General features: G+C 38.6%; 1 protein-coding gene across 1 annotated transcript; it reads right to left on the reverse strand.

The window, feature by feature from the left end:
* Positions 1 to 4,961: 4,961 nt before the first annotated feature.
* On the reverse strand, positions 4,962 to 6,706 carry LOC110269247 (uncharacterized). The gene is made up of 4 exons (XM_088504416.1): positions 6,668 to 6,706; positions 6,461 to 6,568; positions 5,977 to 6,348; positions 4,962 to 5,129 (listed from the first exon to the last, which is right to left on the reverse strand). The coding sequence occupies exons 1-4, from the start codon at positions 6,704 to 6,706 to the stop codon at positions 4,962 to 4,964; spliced, it is 687 nt and encodes a 228-aa protein (XP_088360542.1).
* Between the last annotated feature and the right edge of the window lie 10,907 nt (positions 6,707 to 17,613).

The raw sequence follows: 17,613 nt of genomic DNA on the forward strand, positions 1-17,613 counted from the left end.
CAAAACCTTAAATCACTCAAACAAATATATCAAGGCATCGAATGGGAGAAAAGTGAATTAAAATTGGCAATTTAAGCATGAAAAGTATATTTTTCACAATTAAGCACAATTAGGAAAGAATTCACAAAAGCATGCTATTTAGGCGAATAAATGTGGGTTTATGTGATGGAATCCACTCAAATTAAACCAAAATATATCGTAAAATATGGATTCATCAATTCTTCCACACTTAAACCAAGCATGTCCTTATGCTAAACCAACCAAAGGAGATGAATGAAGGGGTAATTATTAATGCAACTACCTACATGCATGTAACTATACTAAATGCTATCTATATATATCTACACTATGATTCCTATTGAGTTTTGCAAAATCCAACAAAAGAATCTCAATCAATCCAAAGTAGAAACTTAGGGCCAAGACAAGGAAAATATAGCAATATGATCAATGTCCAAAGATTGATTTGAAATTTTCAAAATTAAGTTCAACAACTTGCAAAAAGATATAAAATAAGCAATGGAAACATAGAATTGAACAATTGAAACCCTCACCGGATGTGTTTACACTCTAATTGCTCAGTGTGTAGGGTTTAATCACTTAATCCTCCTTTAATCATGTTTCTTAAAGATTTGCAAGTCATCCAACAATCAACTGATATTTGATGAATGAATGCAAATATCATGAGGGCTTTTGTGGGTTGTAATGGGGCTTAGGTAAGGGTAGGATTAATATGGTTAAGCGTGCTATTAGATTGGATCTTTGATTAGCTCAAGCATCCCACCTAATCCTATATATCATCCTATATACATAACAAAACAATCCTAGCTACCCATTTATCCCTTTCTCACATTCACTCATGCATGCTTTTCAATTCAACCACCTATGAATCTCTTATTTCTATTCTTATTGTCATTTCTTTTCTTTTCTTTTTTTTTTTTTGTTTTTTTATACAAAGTATATACACCAAAATTTTTTTCTTTTATCAACACAATGAGATGCATATGTCTTACTTAATAGATGCATGAGTGTTTACCCATTTTTCCAAATATTCTCAATGAACACCCAACTAGCTTTCTACCAATGTTTCCCACAAATTCTCCCACACTTGATTAACACACACACACACACACACACACACACACACACACACTCAAACCCAAGCTAATCAAAGATACAATTCAAGGACATTAATGATTTTTCACTTAGGGTAAATGATGTGCTTAAAATAAGAACAAAGGGGAATTAAAAGGCTCAAAAGTGGTTTACAAAGGTAGATGTAAGGGTTGGCCATATGGGTTAAGTGAGTTTAATTTCAACAATGGCCTCAATCATACTAGATGCATTCAAAACAATAAATAAAGGACATAAAGATTCAAGCAAATCTAAGATTACAATCATAAAAGGAGTATAACACACAAGAACAAAAATTTGTGATTGAAAATATGCAACCACACAATTAAAGCTCAAATCTCACTTGGTATTTGTTGAAGCTCTTTTCTATATTCCAAAAAAAAGATACTTCAAGCAAGTCCAAAAAATAAATTTCAAATCTAATCAATGGAATGCCAAAAAGAGATTTCTTGAAAATTCTTTGTTGTTTTACCAAACTTATTTACTCTACCATGCAACATGCAAATATTTACTATCATATAACTATAAGCATTAAAGAGATATATACAAACAAACCAAACAAAATGAAAACAAGAATAAAAACTTGCAAAAATTAAGGAAAAAGAACAAAAAGAATATTGCAAAGTGTCTAAGAAAAGAAACTTTACCCCCCTTGAAGTTAGCAATCCTCCCCCATACTTAAATAATGCACGGTCCTCCGTGCATGCACATGATCTGAGGGATGAAGGACTTTGAGGCTCCACCTTCAGCGAGTGGGCTCCGGGGGCTCCGAGTGCTTTGTAGACAAAGAAACAACAATTGAGGAAAGGTAAGATGTGTGTGGTATGATAAAAGGCAATGTGTGTATTCTAAATACATGCACAATTTAGAACACAACACATTGATCGGGTAAAACAATAACCACAAAAGCAAAAGAAATAGCATGTTCCTCAATTAAGTAGTCCTAGGTTGCAAGTAACAAATAAGCAAAACTTAAGGCCTAAACAACCTAGGTAACCACAACTAAAGTGAATTGAGTATAAAAGACATTGGTTATTGAAGTCATGCAAGTGAAAGTGCATGGTGAATAGAAAATGGCACAATCAACAACAACCAATTCAATGATGAAAAGAGACTACTAATTCATCCTTAGGAACAAGAAAATAATTACATGTATAAGGTGATGCCAGGGCATTTTGGCCAGTTTCACTGACCTTTTCTTTATGGTTTTAGGATAGTTTCATGCACTTTCTTAGGAAATAAGAAAGTTTTGGGTAAATAATCACTTACATCTTGATTCAAGAAAATATTGTGAATTTTACATGATTTCATGAGAATTATGCATGAATTAAATGACAAAATTGAATGATGCATGTCTCATAACTTGGATTAGAGCTTTGATGCACTTTATTGCTTGATTTCAGGACAAAGGAAGCAAGGAAGAACCACGTTAGTAGCCACGTTAGTCTAGCTAACGTGACCACTAACGTGGAATAGAGGCTAGCTTGCAACGTTAATGAGAAAAGTGATCGCCATTAATGCCTTCGTGAGCCATCATATCCCACGTTAGTTGCTACGTTAACTATGTTAACGTGGAAGCTAACGTGGAAGAGAAGTAGAACTCCAACGTTAGTGGTAAAAGTAAGTACCACTAACGCTCCAAAGTGGCAATTGTCCATGTTAAGAGTCACGTTAACTCAGTTAACGTGAACTCTAACGTGGAAGAAGAAGATGAAGCCAACGTTAGTGACACTCACCTTTGTCACTAACATTGGACCAAGTTCATAATGGCCACGTTAAGAGCCACGTTAACTCAGTTAACGTGGACTTTAATGTGGGGAAGCAAGGAATGGCCAACGTTAGTGACACTCACCTTTGTCACTAACGTTGGACTAAGCCACTTTGAGCCACGTTAGTTGCCACGTTAACTCAGTTAACATGGAAGCTAACGTGGAGGAGAGAATGATGAGCCAACGTTAGTGACACTCACCTTTGTCACTAACGTTGGAGATGGCTATCAATACCACGTTAGAAGTCACGTTAACCTAGTTAATGTGAACTCTAACGTGGGAAGAAGGGGCGTTTTGAAGCGTTAGTGACAAAGGTAAGTTTCACTAACGCTCTCGAAGATTTGGCAAGCCTACGTTAAAGGCCATGTTAACTATACTAACGTGGACTCTAACGTAGGGAGAAAAGGGGGGCTCTCAACGTTATTGAAAAAGGTAAACCCCAATAACGTGTGCGAAGGACCAAGAGGCAACGTTAGTGGTCACGTTGATGCCACTAACATTGAAGTTAACGTGGACCATTCTTGGGTTAGGAACGTTAGTGAAAAAGGTGATTGTCACTAATGTTCTCGAACCCACACTTTCACTTAACGTTAATACCACTAACGTCCTAAGCTAAAGTCCATGCCTACTTCACACTCTCTCTCTGCAAGTAAAGCTAAGCCCACTGAAGATGATAACTGCTTCAACTCAAGATCCAAAGGCCCACCATATCCAAGACTTGAAGAAGCAACTAGAAGATCAGAAGAATAGTATAAATAGGGAGAACTTTGAACTAGAAGAGGAGCTTTTGGGGGGGCATTATTAGAATTACTCTCTGTATTTTTACTTTCTTTGCAACTTCTAGTTTAACTTTTCAGAATGCATTCTCCACCTTTGTTTTCCATTCCCAGAGCTATGAACAACTAAACCCCTTTCATTGGGTTAGGGAGCTCTGTTGTAATTTGATGGATCAATAATAGTTTGCATTATTCTTCTTCTTTCTTTTCTCTTGATTTTACTAGAAAGCTTTCAATCTTCATCCAATTGAGTAGTTATCTTGGAAAAAAGCTATTCATACTTGGATCTCTTCGGAACCTTGGAAGAAGAATGAAAGGATCATGCTAGAAATGCTTTCTCATGTTAGACCAAATTGGGGTTTGGATGGATATAGTGACATATAATCCTACCAACACTTTGATTTGGAAATACATGTGGTATAATCAGTGACCATACCTCATCTCTTCTCACACTACAAGAAAACACGTTTTTTGCCACGCTTTTTGAGCTACCGCCACGCTTTTGAAAGGGTGACCTATCAAAGGGTGGCGGTTGCTCTATCGCCACGCTTTTTGCAGCCTGTTGCCACGCTTTTTGTTTGCCACGCTTTTTTACAAACTGCCACTTGTAAAAGCGTGGCTATAGGTGGGAAATACGGCCACGCTTTTAAAGCGTGGCGATAGGCAGAGATATGGTCACGCTGTAAAAGCGTGGCGATAGGGTAGATCTGGCCACGCTTTTCAAGCGTGACAGTAGACCAAATACGGCCACGCTGTAAAAGCGTGGCGATAGGGTAGATCTGGCCACGCTTTTTAAGCGTGACAGTAGACCAAATATGGCCACGCTTTTAAAGCGTGGCGAAAGCATGGTAGTAGAGGAGATTTGGCCACGCTTGAAAAACGTGGCGAAAAAGCTTAGATACAGCCACGCTTCCTAAGCGTGGCAATAGACAGAGATATGGCTGTATGGCCACGTTTTTAAAGCGTGGCGAAAAAGATGGTCAGTAACCTAATTCCCTTTTTAATCTTCATAAATATATAAAACCTAATATGAATTCATAGATAATTTTATAATTTAGTCAATAACCAATTATCAAGTAATCCAACTTTCATAAAATTGTCACCAAAATAAGTGTGTGATCACATAACAACATACACTAACAAAATACCAAAAGTGAAAATCATAACTACTCATGAATTCCTAATACATGAATTAGAATTCCTAATCAAAGTCATCTTCAAAATACCAAAAGTGTGAAATTCCTAATACATGAATTAGAATTCCTAATCAAAGTCTTCTTGTACTTCATGCATCATCATTGCAAGGTAAATTGTTTTGACCTATGCCCTGCAAAATAAAAAACACAAATGAACAACTACAAATTGATTTGGCTTTCCTGGCCAGAGCACCCCAAAATCCATTCTCGGACTCATTCAGGTTCTTCATGGAAGTATATTCATAGGCTCTTGAATCCTATATTTACAAGTAATACCATTTTGAATAATCAGAATGGTGCACTAAAAAGAATGCGAGTTTAAGAGAAGCAAAGAGAATGTAGGCATATGCTAAACAAGCATCTTCAATCTTCAATGCATTGATATAACATATTCAAAAAAACAGAAAATGCATAATATTTTCAGTAGATGTACGTTATTTTCATCTGCTTTTTGAGCATGACAAGCTTGGAACTATAATTATGTGGACATCATCAAAGCAACTAAACAGCAGGCAGAAGCTTTAACATGTAGACTAATATCTAAATGGAAGAAGTCATCAAATGTATTACAGACATAAACAATCATAGTAGAAAAATACAGACATACACAAAAATATTACACTCTAAAAGACCAGAGACATTACTGGTAATAAAGTCTTTTAAGGAGTCAAAATAACAGAGTTCATATCCACAGTCCACTGCACTTTAACTTATCTCCTCTAGGTCCAGGCTGATCTCCATTTTCACATTGCCACTATTTATTCAGAGTTTTAGACCATATTGCAAGCTTTTTTATTTCTAATCCAGCGGTTTCAGTCACTGAATCTCCATTTACTAGCAGGATATTTTTCTTTCTTCACTTACAATCCTAAATTAGTTCTATCCTTAGTCAACTAGAGATCAACTAACCTGGTCAAGCTAAGTAGGACTTCTATAGATAAAACTCCTCCAGCTAGTAAATACAAGACTTGAATAGACTTTATTAAAGTGAAATAGCACTCACCTTTTGTTGAAATTGAAGCCTACTATTTGACTATTTCTCTCTCAATTTTATCTCTTTTTTAACAAAATAAAGAATGTGAATCATGCCACAATTTTACCTACATCATCTTTGTGTGGAATGTGAGTTGCTTCGGAGGAGCGAGGAGTATTTTTTGCTTTGCTACTTGAGGTATCCACAGGAGAATCTTGGGCAGCTTGAACTAAGGCTGTTACCTCTTCATTGCTCATTCCAGGGTTGAGTTGGTGCACCAATATCTTTAATAAACCACACACACCATCCATCTTCTTCTCTAATGATGAGACCTTAGTGTTATATTCAACTTTTATGTGGCGAATCTCCTCATCTTTTTTAAGAGAGCTTCTTGTAATCGAAGCCCCATAACAACGAAGTCGACCTGGTTGGTCCTTTCCTAACACTCCTACAAATGCATCCTCTTCATTTTCTCCTGCTTCTAAGCGGTTCTGAAGTTCAGTCTATCAAAAAGCAACAACCAATAGATTGCAAAGTCGCATTAACTCAATTTAGATAGAAATCACATCAGAATTCATAATGTACATATCCAAAATACAAATACAAACAACTCACAATTGTGGCTTGTGTTTTAGCATCAATTTCTTTTCCTTTTTTACTTGTACGAGTTGCTATGAAAACTTCAGCCCTTGATGGTTCTTCACTGTTCTCTTTAGAGTCACGCTAAAATACATAGAGAAAAGTTTACATGAAGCATACTAACTAGGCAACTACACCATGAATACATATAAAAGAGAAATCACAAAGAATAAGTTATATTACCAGCTGCTTACGCACTATTCCAAAATTTGTTGATCCCATTCGGTGAGGACATGTTTGTTTTAACCTATTTTCAGTATTCTTAGCAGAGATAGCCTAAATATAAAGAATCAATGAAGAATCAAATTTCTTCCAAAACACTTAAGTTTAGGAACATGAAGAATCAATGATAGTATGCTTGATGGTATAGGAAAAAATAAAAGGCAATGTTACCTTAATTCATTTAATAGTATTTAATAGCATTCCCAATTTTAAAATATTATTTTTCTAAATCTATTTTTTCTTAGACAAAAAAGTGAAGGAATAACCATTTTTATCTAAAGCTTTTTTTCTATATAAAAGAATTATACAACAAAACTTACTTAAGTTGGTCAAGTAATTAATTTATTGTCTATTTAAGTAAGTGTTAAAAATTTGAATTCCTTCTTATATATATAATAATCTATTGGCTAACAACAAATTTTAAAAAGAAATTTGTGACGAATTAGTTCTTACCCTTATAAATTGAAAGATGCTATGAAAAATAAAAAACTATATAATTTTATAAAAAAATAGAATGACATTATAATTATAAATATAAATAAATGATATAAAGGGAAAAGGAAGAAGAACAGTGGAATGTGGATGTATGTGCTCCAATTTATGTGGCGTGGAAAAAAAAAGGAAACAAGAAAAAAAAGAAAAAAGAATAATGAAAGTTTTATGTTCAGTGTGGATGAAGCTACTACTTTGGTCCAGGCTCCACACCTTAAAACTAAGCAATAAACTGCAAAATCTGTGACTAATGGCAGAGAAGACTGAGTAGGGAACGACAGAGACGAAGGCACCAGCAGGGAGGAAGGACCAAAGCCAAAACAGTGGAACCTCTTCAAACTTGTTCTTCTTCTCTCTCAATAGCTTCAGTGTTGTTATTGCTTGTTACTGCAAAAATAATACTTCCAATGTTATTCTATATATTTTCAGGCTTTTTTTTTATAAAAGAAAAGAAAAGGACGTGTGTACTATACTTGAATTAACAACAGACAATATAATAATAGTGCATGATTGAGAAATGCAAATACAAATTCAAATGGCTGTTCAGAATTTCAGATTATATTAGATAATGGCAACACAATGCAAGCATTAGAAACCACATCAAAGTAGGCACACAATATTTTCTATCACAAACAAATGAATAACCTCAATCTCTCAGAATTAGCAGAAATCCTTCTCACTGAAAACATCAATTTAATTTCTATTTACTTTCAGATATCCAATGTTTTAGGCCACAGTCCCATGTGCTTTTGTACAATGTGAAATTAATTTAATTATTTACTTAATAGTGAAAAGAAAATGAAAAACAAGATCCATGAATAATTGTTGCAAAAGAATCCAAGTACAATTGCATGATCACACAACAATTTCCCAATGCCAAGCAAATTTAGGCAAACACCCCCCCCCCCAAAAGAATCCAAGAATGAACATCATATATGCATGCATAGAAAGTGAGCAGAAGAGGAAATGCAAATTGAGAAATCAGCAGCAGCCAATGATTAAGGATGTAATGAGCATGAATGCATAATAAGCACAAAGAATCTCAACAAGGAAACGAGTTGCTAACACATGGCACAAAGCAGCAACACTTAATAAACAGCAGCAGTAAATAGCATGTTTCCCAGGTTCAAGCAAGCACCAAACAAAATTCATATGACTTAACCAGTTCCACAAACTGAAATCATTGCAGTTCATATAATATGGACCAAGCAACAAGCAGAGCAGAACTCAGCAACAACAAACCAAGAATAATTAATGAAACAGTAACACTTCCACAGCATCTATTTTGGACAATGAAAAAAAATACAACAAACAGCAATCACAGGTCCAGAATTCAACACCAAAACAGCACAATAAACAAGTTCATCCAGGACAACTTTCAGAGGAAAGAAAAATTCATTCCGAACAGCAGCAGTAAACAAAACAAAACCTACATCCACTAACCAGTCCAGATTCTCTAACCACCTAATTCAACTAAACTAAATTAGTTGAACTAAACAAGCTAAACAGAATGAGCTAAACCAGATTAATCCTCAAACAGAAATAAAATCAAATGAGATGAAAGGGGAACCTGGAAAGCAGAGAATTGGAGCAGGGGAAGGAAAGGGAAAACAGTAAAACAGGGTCTCGTAGTGGCTCTTAACAGAATCTTGGACAAGTGCCCCGAGAGTGCCATGCTGAAAAAGAATAAAGGTAACTAATTAGTTCAAATAAACGACATCATATCAAGTATTGATAAGTAAGACGATTGTATGAATATCTTAATATTCATTCACAAAGTCACAATTCACCAATAGAAATGACATCATATAAAGTCAGTAACTTAAAATCTCTTTAGGGGAAAGCTAATAATAAATAAGGCCATTAGAGGTGAAAATACTGTTTAGGCAAAAGGCAACAAACAGTGAGAATTAATGGAATACCAAAACCAGCAAGAAAACACACTTTTTATGTGACTTCAGCATCTTTCATCAGAAGCGAGTTTTTATGCAAAGTGGAGAGAAGAATCCAAAACAAAATACAATTGACGCTAATAAGTAACGTTAAATAGTCCTTAAAACGGGACAGAAAGTTTGAACCATGTTAGATAACATTTATATTTAATAGAAATGAGTTACGTTAGTCCCTTTAAATGAGCACGGGAGTTTCAACCATATCATCTCACAGACGCACACACACACTGGCACATATAATCACTTAACAAGCATCAAGCGGAGAATTAAAAAGAAATAAAAAAAAAATGCTAAGATGCTGGTCTTAACAATGCAACTGTTTTAGGCTCCCAGGCCACCATTGTATTATTCAAGACACACAAACAAAGTGATGATGAAATAATGCTCATTCATCATCGTCCATACAAATTAAGTAATACTCTTAACTTAAAAAACACTGATCCACCAAATAAAATTAAAATAAAAAAAACTAGTATAAAATTAATGTTTGGTTCTAGTCAACTTCTATAATTCGATTTATCAGCATAAAACATGGTTTTGACTTCAATCATTCACAACTGCACAAGGAAGAAGATATATTTCACTCTTTCTGACACCAACACGAGTAAATTACAGAAGCCTTGTGTCTCACGTGGCTGAGACATTTCATTCATCATCATCAGCATTCATCATAGTAGGAAAAAGACCATGGAATCCATTATTACCCGCAAACAACATATATTAACAGTCAACATAAGATATCGAAAATCAAAGGAGAATATAGTGAATAGAGTGCACCTTTGTGGCTTTCTCATTCCAGAAAAAAACCACGTACGTCCACAGCATCGCAAGCAACGCGTCTTCAGCATTATCATTTAACCAGGGACATGAAAATGAAAATGAAAAGGAACATGCAATCAGAGAGAACGAATCAGGGGAAAATGAAAATGAAAAGGGAAAGCCCTAAACGTAAAAACAACGGAAAAATCGAGAAAATAAAAAGAGGAAAACCGATCATACCTATGGAATTCGAGGGCTTGGAGGAGAAGAAGAGGGAGGAGCTTGCCGTCGCCCATGTTTGCTGGAGCTTGAAGGTGAACAGAGAGATCCTCACTGATTCGAAGAAGAACAAGAAAGAGAAGAAGGGTATGAAGATTACCAAGATGAAGAAGAAGTGGTTTCCATCAGTGACGAAGGCGAAGGCGAAGGGCGACGGGCGAAGGGCAACGGGCGACGGGCGAAGGGCGAAGGGCGAAGGGCGATGGGCGAAGGGCGAAGGGAGGAGCTCGGACGGCGAAGGGAGGAGCTCGGACGGCGAAGGGCGAAGGGCGAAGGGCGATGGGCGAAGGGCGAAGGGAGGAGCTCGGACGGCGAAGGGAGGAGCTCGGACGGCGAAGGGCGACGGGTGAAGGGAGAAGGGCGAAGGGAGGAGCTCTTCGATACAGGCGAGTAGGGTTAGTGGCTTCGAAGGGGAAAGAGAGATTAGGGTTGGGGACCGGGTTGGGGGCCGGGTTTGGGCCGGGTTGGGATCCGGGTTTGGGATCCGGGTTTGGGTCAACCGGTTTGGCCCATCTCGCCACGCTTTCAAAACGTTATTCTTGCTCTCTACGGCCACGCTTTTGAAGCGTGGCAAAAAAGAAACTTTTGGCCACGCTTTTAAAGCGTGGCAAAAGTGTACCAGCATATAGCCACGTTTTCTAAGTGTGGCCGTAATGAAACCCTGTGGCCACGCTTTTAAAACGTCCTTGTATCTATCTACGGTCACGCTTTTGAAGCGTGGCAGAAAAAAAACGTAGCCTTTTCTGTAATCAATTGCCACCCTCACAAAAGCGTGGCCGTTGATCCTTTTCGCCACGCTTTTGAAGCGTGGCAAAAAAAAATGTGGCCAAATCTCTAATCTATCGCCACCCTCATAAAAGCGTGGCCATAGGCCTTTTTTCTTGTAGTGTCATGAGCAATTGGACCAAGGAATTGGCTATTGATCAAGATTTGAGAGATTGAATTACCAAGGAATTGGAATTCAATCACTTAAGATTGCCAAGGAGATCAATGAATGCATTGATTGAGGAAGAGATGAAAATGAACTTGATCCGGAGGATGCAACATCTCCTAAGCCCAATGAACTCTCCATTTCTGATCTTACCCATTCTCTTTAATTTCTGCCAATTACTTCTATGATCATTGGTGCACGAAATGTGAATCGCACTTTTCACAACTCGTACCACTAACCAGCAAGTGCACTGGGTCGTCCAAGTAATACCTTACGTGAGTAAGGGTCGAATCCCACGGAGATTATTGGTTTGAAGCAATCTATGGTTATCTTGCAGTTCTTAGTCAGGAAGTCAATTGTATTTATCAGTTGAATTGCGAATAAACAAGAGAGCATGGGTTAAAGGTTACTTGTTATGCAGTAATGGAGAATATGTTGGAGTTTTGGAGATGATTTGTCTTCTGAATCTCTGCTTTCCTCTGTCTTCTGATTCACGCACGCACGTCCTTCTATGGCAAGCTGTGTGTTGGGGCATCACCGTTGTCAATGGTTACATCCCCTCCTCTTGTGAAAATGGTCCAAATGCTCTGTCACAGCACGGCTAATCATCTGAGGTTCCCGATCATGCTGGAATAGGATTCACCCTCCTTTTGAGTCTGTCACTACGCCCAGCACTCGCGAGTTTGAAGCTCATCACAGTCATTCAATCCCTGAATCCTACTCGGAATACCACAAACAAGGTTTAGACTTTCCGGATTCTTATGAATACCGCCATCAATCTAGCTTATACCACGGAGATTCTGATTAAGGAATCTAAGAGATATTCATTCAATTTGATGTAGAACGGAGGTGATTCTCAGACACACGTTCATGAATTGAGGAAGGTGATGAGTGTCACTGATCATCACCTTCTCCATAGTTAGGCGCGGATGGATATCTTAGATAAGAACACGCATGTTTGAATGGAAAACAGAAATACTTGCATTAATTCATCGAGACACAGCAGAGCTCCTCACCCTCAACAATGGAGTTTAGAGACTCATGCCGTCAAAGAGTACAAAGTTCAGATCTAAAATGTCATGAGATACAAAATAAGTCTCTAAAAGTTGTTTAAATACTAAACTAGTAGCCTAGGTTTACAAAAAGTGAGTAGACTATGACAGATGGTGCAGAGATCCACTTCTGGGGCCCACTTGGTGTGTGCTGGGGCTGAGACTTAAACAATTCACGTGCATAAGGCTGTTTTGGGCGTTCAACGCCAGGTTTGGATCCATTTCTGGCGTTGAACTCCAACTTTTAATCCTTTTCTGGCGCTGGACGCCAGAATTGGGCAGAGAATTGGCGTTGAACGCCAGTTTACATCGTCTATCCTTGAGCAAAGTATGGACTATTATATATTGCTGGAAAGCCCTGGATGTCTACTTTCCAACGCACTTAAAAGCACGCCATTTTGAGTTCTGTAGCTCCAGAAAATTCACTTTGAGTGCAGGGAGGTCAGAATCCAACAGCATCAGCAGTCCTTTTTAAGCCTGAATCAGATTTTTGCTCAGCTCCCTCAATTTCAGCCAGAAAAATACCTGAAATTACAGAAAAACACACAACTCATAGTAAAGTCCAGAAATATGAATTTTTCCTAAAATCTAATGGAAATAGACTAAAACTAACTAGAATATACTAAAAACTATATGAAATTAACCCCAAAAAGCGTATAAAATATCCGCTCATCACAACACCAAACTTAAACTGTTGCTTGTCCTCAAGCAACTAGACAAATAAAATAGAAGACTAATAGGTTGAGAAGCAATAATATCTCAGAGTTTTTGAGTGAAGCTCAGATTCTAATTAGATGAGCGGGACTAGTAGCTTTTTGCTTCTGAACAGTTTTGGCATCTCACTATATCCATTGAAGCTCAGAGTGATTGGCATCTATAGGAACTTAGAATTCAGATAGTGTTATTGATTCTCCTATTTCAGTGTGATGATTCTTGAACACAGCTATTTTATGAGTCTTGGCCGTGGCCCTAAGCACTTTGTTTTCCAGTATTACCACCGGATACATAAATGCCACAGACACATACTTGGGTGAACCTTTTAGATTGTGACTACAGCTTTGCTAAAGTCCCCAATTAGAGGTGTCCAGAGTTCTTAAGCACACTCTTCTTTTTGCTTTGGACCTTGACCTTAACCGCTCAGTCTCAAGTTTTCACTTGACACCTTCACGCCACAAGCACATGGTTAGGGACAGCTTGGTTTAGCCGCTTAGGCCAGGATTTTATTCCCTTAGGCCCTCCTATCCACTGATGCTCAAAGCCTTGGGATCCTTTTTATTACCCTTGCCTTTTGGTTTTAAGGGCTATTGGCTTTTTGCTCTTGCCTTTTGGTTTTAAGAGCTTTGGCTTTTTCTACTTGCTTTCTCTCTCTTTTTTTTTCTGCAAGCTTTGTTCTTTGCTGCTTTTTCTTGCTTCAAGAATCATTTTTATGATTTTTCAGATTATCAATAACATGTCTCATGTTCATCATTCTTTCAAGAGCCAACATATTTAACAGTCTTAAACAACAAATTCAAAAGACATATGCACTGTTCAAGCATTCATTCAGAAGACAGAAAGCATTGCCACCACATGTAACTAATTAGAATTTCTCTTATTAAAAACTCGAAGTTTTATTGCCTCTTATTCAAAAGATCTACTATTTTCTTCATGTTTGTTGATGATGAGAAAAATAGACTATAACTTAATTGGAGATAAAATCAAAATAGATACTAATTACTACTATATGACTCCTAAGGTAAAACTAAAATAAGAACAATTATCACAGAGTTAAGGCTAAGATTAGAACTCAACAACCTTGAGGTTTGGAAGTGGATGTTCCTCTAGTTTGTGAGGTGCTTGGTCTTTCAAGAGATAACTCCTGACGCTTCAGTTCCTTTAAGTCACGCCCTTGCTCCTCTTGTTCCCTGAGCAGTTTGCAGAGCATGCTGTTTTGATTTTGCTTTTGGATCTCCGGATATTCATCTTCTTTCAGATCGAACTTAACTTCTGGGATCACTGATCTTAGACCCATTAATTTGTAGTAATGGTCTGAATGTTCCTTGGTTAAGAACTTCCCTTGATTCCAAAGTGGTTTTGGAATACTCTCTTTCTTGCCTCTTGGAGTGGGTGGTTTTCCTTTAGGGGCCATGATCTTAGTGATCACGGATAAGCACACCAAACTTAGAGGTTTGCTTGTCCTCAATCAAAAGAAAAGAAAGGAGATGGGTAGAAGGAGAGCTCCTCCCCACTATCCTGGCGTTTGAACGCCCAAATGCTGCCTGTTTTGGGCGTTCAACGCCCAAATGCTGCTCTCCTGGGCGTTCAACGCCTAGTGGTTGCCCTTTTCTGGTGTTGAACGCCAGATAGCTATCCTTACTGGCGTTCAGCGCCCACTGGATGCCCCTTTTGGGTGCTGAACGCCCAAATTGGGCTCCCACTGGCGTTTTCTTGCCAGTGAGCTCTTTTTCTCTGTTTTGTGTGCAGATTCCTTCTGTAACCCTGTGAATTTATGAAATTGATTCTTTACCTTAGTATCAATGAACTTTATATAAACAAATAAAAATAGGGCAAAATGCTTAGAGGATTGATGCCCCATGGCTGGGTTGCCTCCCAGCAAGCGCTTCTTTATTGTCTTTAGCTGGATCTTGCTGAGCTTTTAATCTAGCTTCAGCCTTGAGCACTCTTGCTCAATGTTGCCTTCAAGATAGTGCTTGATTCTCTGTCCATTGACAATGAACTTCTTATCAGAATCAATAACTTGAAGCTCCACATAACCATATGGTGATACACTTGTAATCACGTATGGTCCCCTCCACCGGGATTTCAATTTCCCGGGGAATAGCCTGAGTCTAGAGTTAAACAGCAGAACCTTCTGTCCTGGTTCAAAGATTCTAGATGACAGCTTTCTGTCATGCCACTTTTTTTATTTCTCTTTATAAAGCTTGGCATTTTCGAAAGCAGTGAATCTGAATTCCTCTAGCTCATTTAGCTGGAGCAATCTTTTTTCTCCTGCTAATTTGGCATCAAAGTTTAGGAATCTGGTTGCCCAGTAGGCTTTATGTTTCAGTTCCACGGGCAGGTGACATGCCTTACCATACACAAGTTGGTATGGGGAGGTCCCTATAGGGGTCTTGAATGCTGTTCTGTAAGCCTACAGAGCATCATCCAAGCTCCGTGCCCAATCCTTTTTACGGGTACTTACTGTCCGTTCCAGGATTCTTTTTAGTTCTCTGTTAGAGACTTCAGCTTGCCCATTGGTTTGTGGATGATATGGAGTAGCCACCTTGTGGCTAATCCCATATCGGACCATGGTAGAGTAAAGCTGTTTATTGCAGAAGTGAGTGCCCCCATCACTGATTAGTACTCTAGGGACACGAAACCTGCTAAAGATATGTTTCTGGAGGAACTTCAGCACTGTTTTAGTATCATTGGTGGGTGTGGCAATGGCCTCAACCCATTTTGATACATAGTTAACTGCCACCAGAATATAAGTGTTTGAGTATGATGGTGGGAAAGGTCCCATGAAGTCAATTCCCCATACGTCAAACAACTCAATTTCCAAGATTCCTTGCTGAGGCATGGCGTAACCATGAGGCAGATTACCAGCTCTTTGGCAACTGTCACAGTTACGTACAAACTCTCGGGAATCTCTATAGAGTGTGGGCCAATAGAAGCCACATTGGAGGACCTTGGTGGCTGTTCGCTCACCTCCGAAATGGCCTCCATATTGTGATCCATGGCAATGCCATAGGATCCTCTGTGCTTCTTCTCTAGGCACACACCTACGGATTATTCCGTCTGCACATCTCTTAAAGAGATAGGGTTCATCCCACAAGTAGTACTTTGCATCAGTAATTAATTTTTTCTTTTGTTGCCTATTGTACTCCTTGGGTATGAACCTTGCAGCTTTATAGTTTGCAATGTCGGCAAACCATGGTGTTTCCTGAATGGCAAATAAATGCTCATCCGGAAAAGTCTCAGAGATCTCAAGAGAGGGGAGGGACGTCCCTTCTACTGGCTCTATCCGGGATAGATGATCAGCCACTTGGTTCTCTGTCCCTTTTCTGTCTCTTATTTCTATATCAAACTCTTGCAGAAGCAACACCCATCTGATGAGCCTGGGTTTTGAATCCTGCTTTGTGAGTAGATATTTAAGAGCAGCATGATCAGTATACACAATCACTTTTGATCCTACTAAGTATGATCTGAACTTGTCAATGGCGTAAACCACTGCAAGTAATTCTTTTTCTGTGGTTGTGTAATTTTTCTGGGCATTATTTAGAACGCGACTAGCGTAATAAATGACGTGCAGAAGCTTGTCATGCCTCTGTCCCAACACTGCACCAATGGTGTGATCACTGGCATCACACATTAGCTCAAATGGTAATGTCCAGTTTGTTGCAGAAATAACTGGTGCTGTGACCAGCTTAGCTTTCAGCGTTTCAAACGCCTGCAGGCACTCTGTGTCAAACACAAATGGCGTGTCAGCAGCTAGCAGATTGCTTAGAGGTTTTGCAATTTTTGAAAAATCCTTTATAAACCTCCTATAGAATCCTGCGTGCCCCAGAAAGCTTCTGATTGCCTTAACATTGGCAGGTGGTGGTAATTTTTCAATTACCTCTATTTTTGCTTGATCCACCTCTATTCCTTTGTTTGAGATTTTATGTCCAAGAACAATCCCTTCAGTCACCATGAAGTGACATTTTTCCTAGTTTAAAACTAGGTTGGTCTCTTGGCATCTTTTCAGAACAAGTTTCAGGTGATCAAGACAGGAGCTGAATGAGTCTCCATATACTGAGAAGTCATCCATGAAGACTTCCAGAAATTTTTCCACCATATCAGAGAAAATAGAGAGCATGCATCTCTGGAAGGTTGCAGGCGCATTACACAGCCCAAATGGCATCCTTCTATAAGCAAACACTCCAGATGGACATGTGAATGCTGTTTTCTCTTGATCCTGAGGATCTACTGCAATCTGGTTATAGCCTGAGTAGTCGTCCAAAAAGCAGTAATAATCATGACCTGCTAGTCTTTCTAGCATCTGGTCTATGAATGGTAAAGGAAAATGATCCTTTCTGGTGGCTGTATTGAGCCTTCTGTAGTCAATACACATGCGCCACACTGTAACTGTTCTTGTAGGAACCAGTTCATTTTTTTCATTATGAATCACTGTCATGCCTCCCTTTTTTGGGACGACTTGGACAGGGCTCACCCAGGGGCTATCAGAAATAGGATAAATAATCCCAGCCTCTAGTAGTTTGGTGACCTCTTTCTGCACCACTTCTTTCATGGCTGGATTTAGCCGCCTCTGTGGTTGAACCACTGGTTTAGCGTTATCCTCCAATAAGATTTTGTGCATGCATCTAGCTGGGCTTATGCCCTTAAGGTCACCTATGGACCACCCAAGAGCTGTCTTGTGTGTCCTTAGCACTTGAATAAGTGCTTCCTCTTCCTGTGAATTTA

Source organism: Arachis ipaensis, chromosome B2 (genome assembly GCF_059453495.1).
Source record: "Arachis ipaensis isolate K30076 ecotype BB chromosome B2, ASM5945349v1, whole genome shotgun sequence".
Classification (NCBI taxonomy): Eukaryota; Viridiplantae; Streptophyta; class Magnoliopsida; order Fabales; family Fabaceae; genus Arachis; species Arachis ipaensis.

Excerpts from the sequence above, each read along its gene's own strand:
- LOC110269247 (XM_088504416.1), bottom strand. The coding sequence starts at position 6,706 with ATGGGATCAACAAATTTTGGAATAGTGCGTAAGCAGCTG. Across the intron at positions 6,569-6,667 it reads GAATAGTGCGTAAGCAGCTG|CGTGACTCTAAAGAGAACAG; the intron begins GTAATATAACTT and ends TATGTATTTTAG. Across the intron at positions 5,130-5,976 it reads ACATTCCACACAAAGATGAT|GATTCAAGAGCCTATGAATA; the intron begins GTAGGTAAAATT and ends TTGTAAATATAG.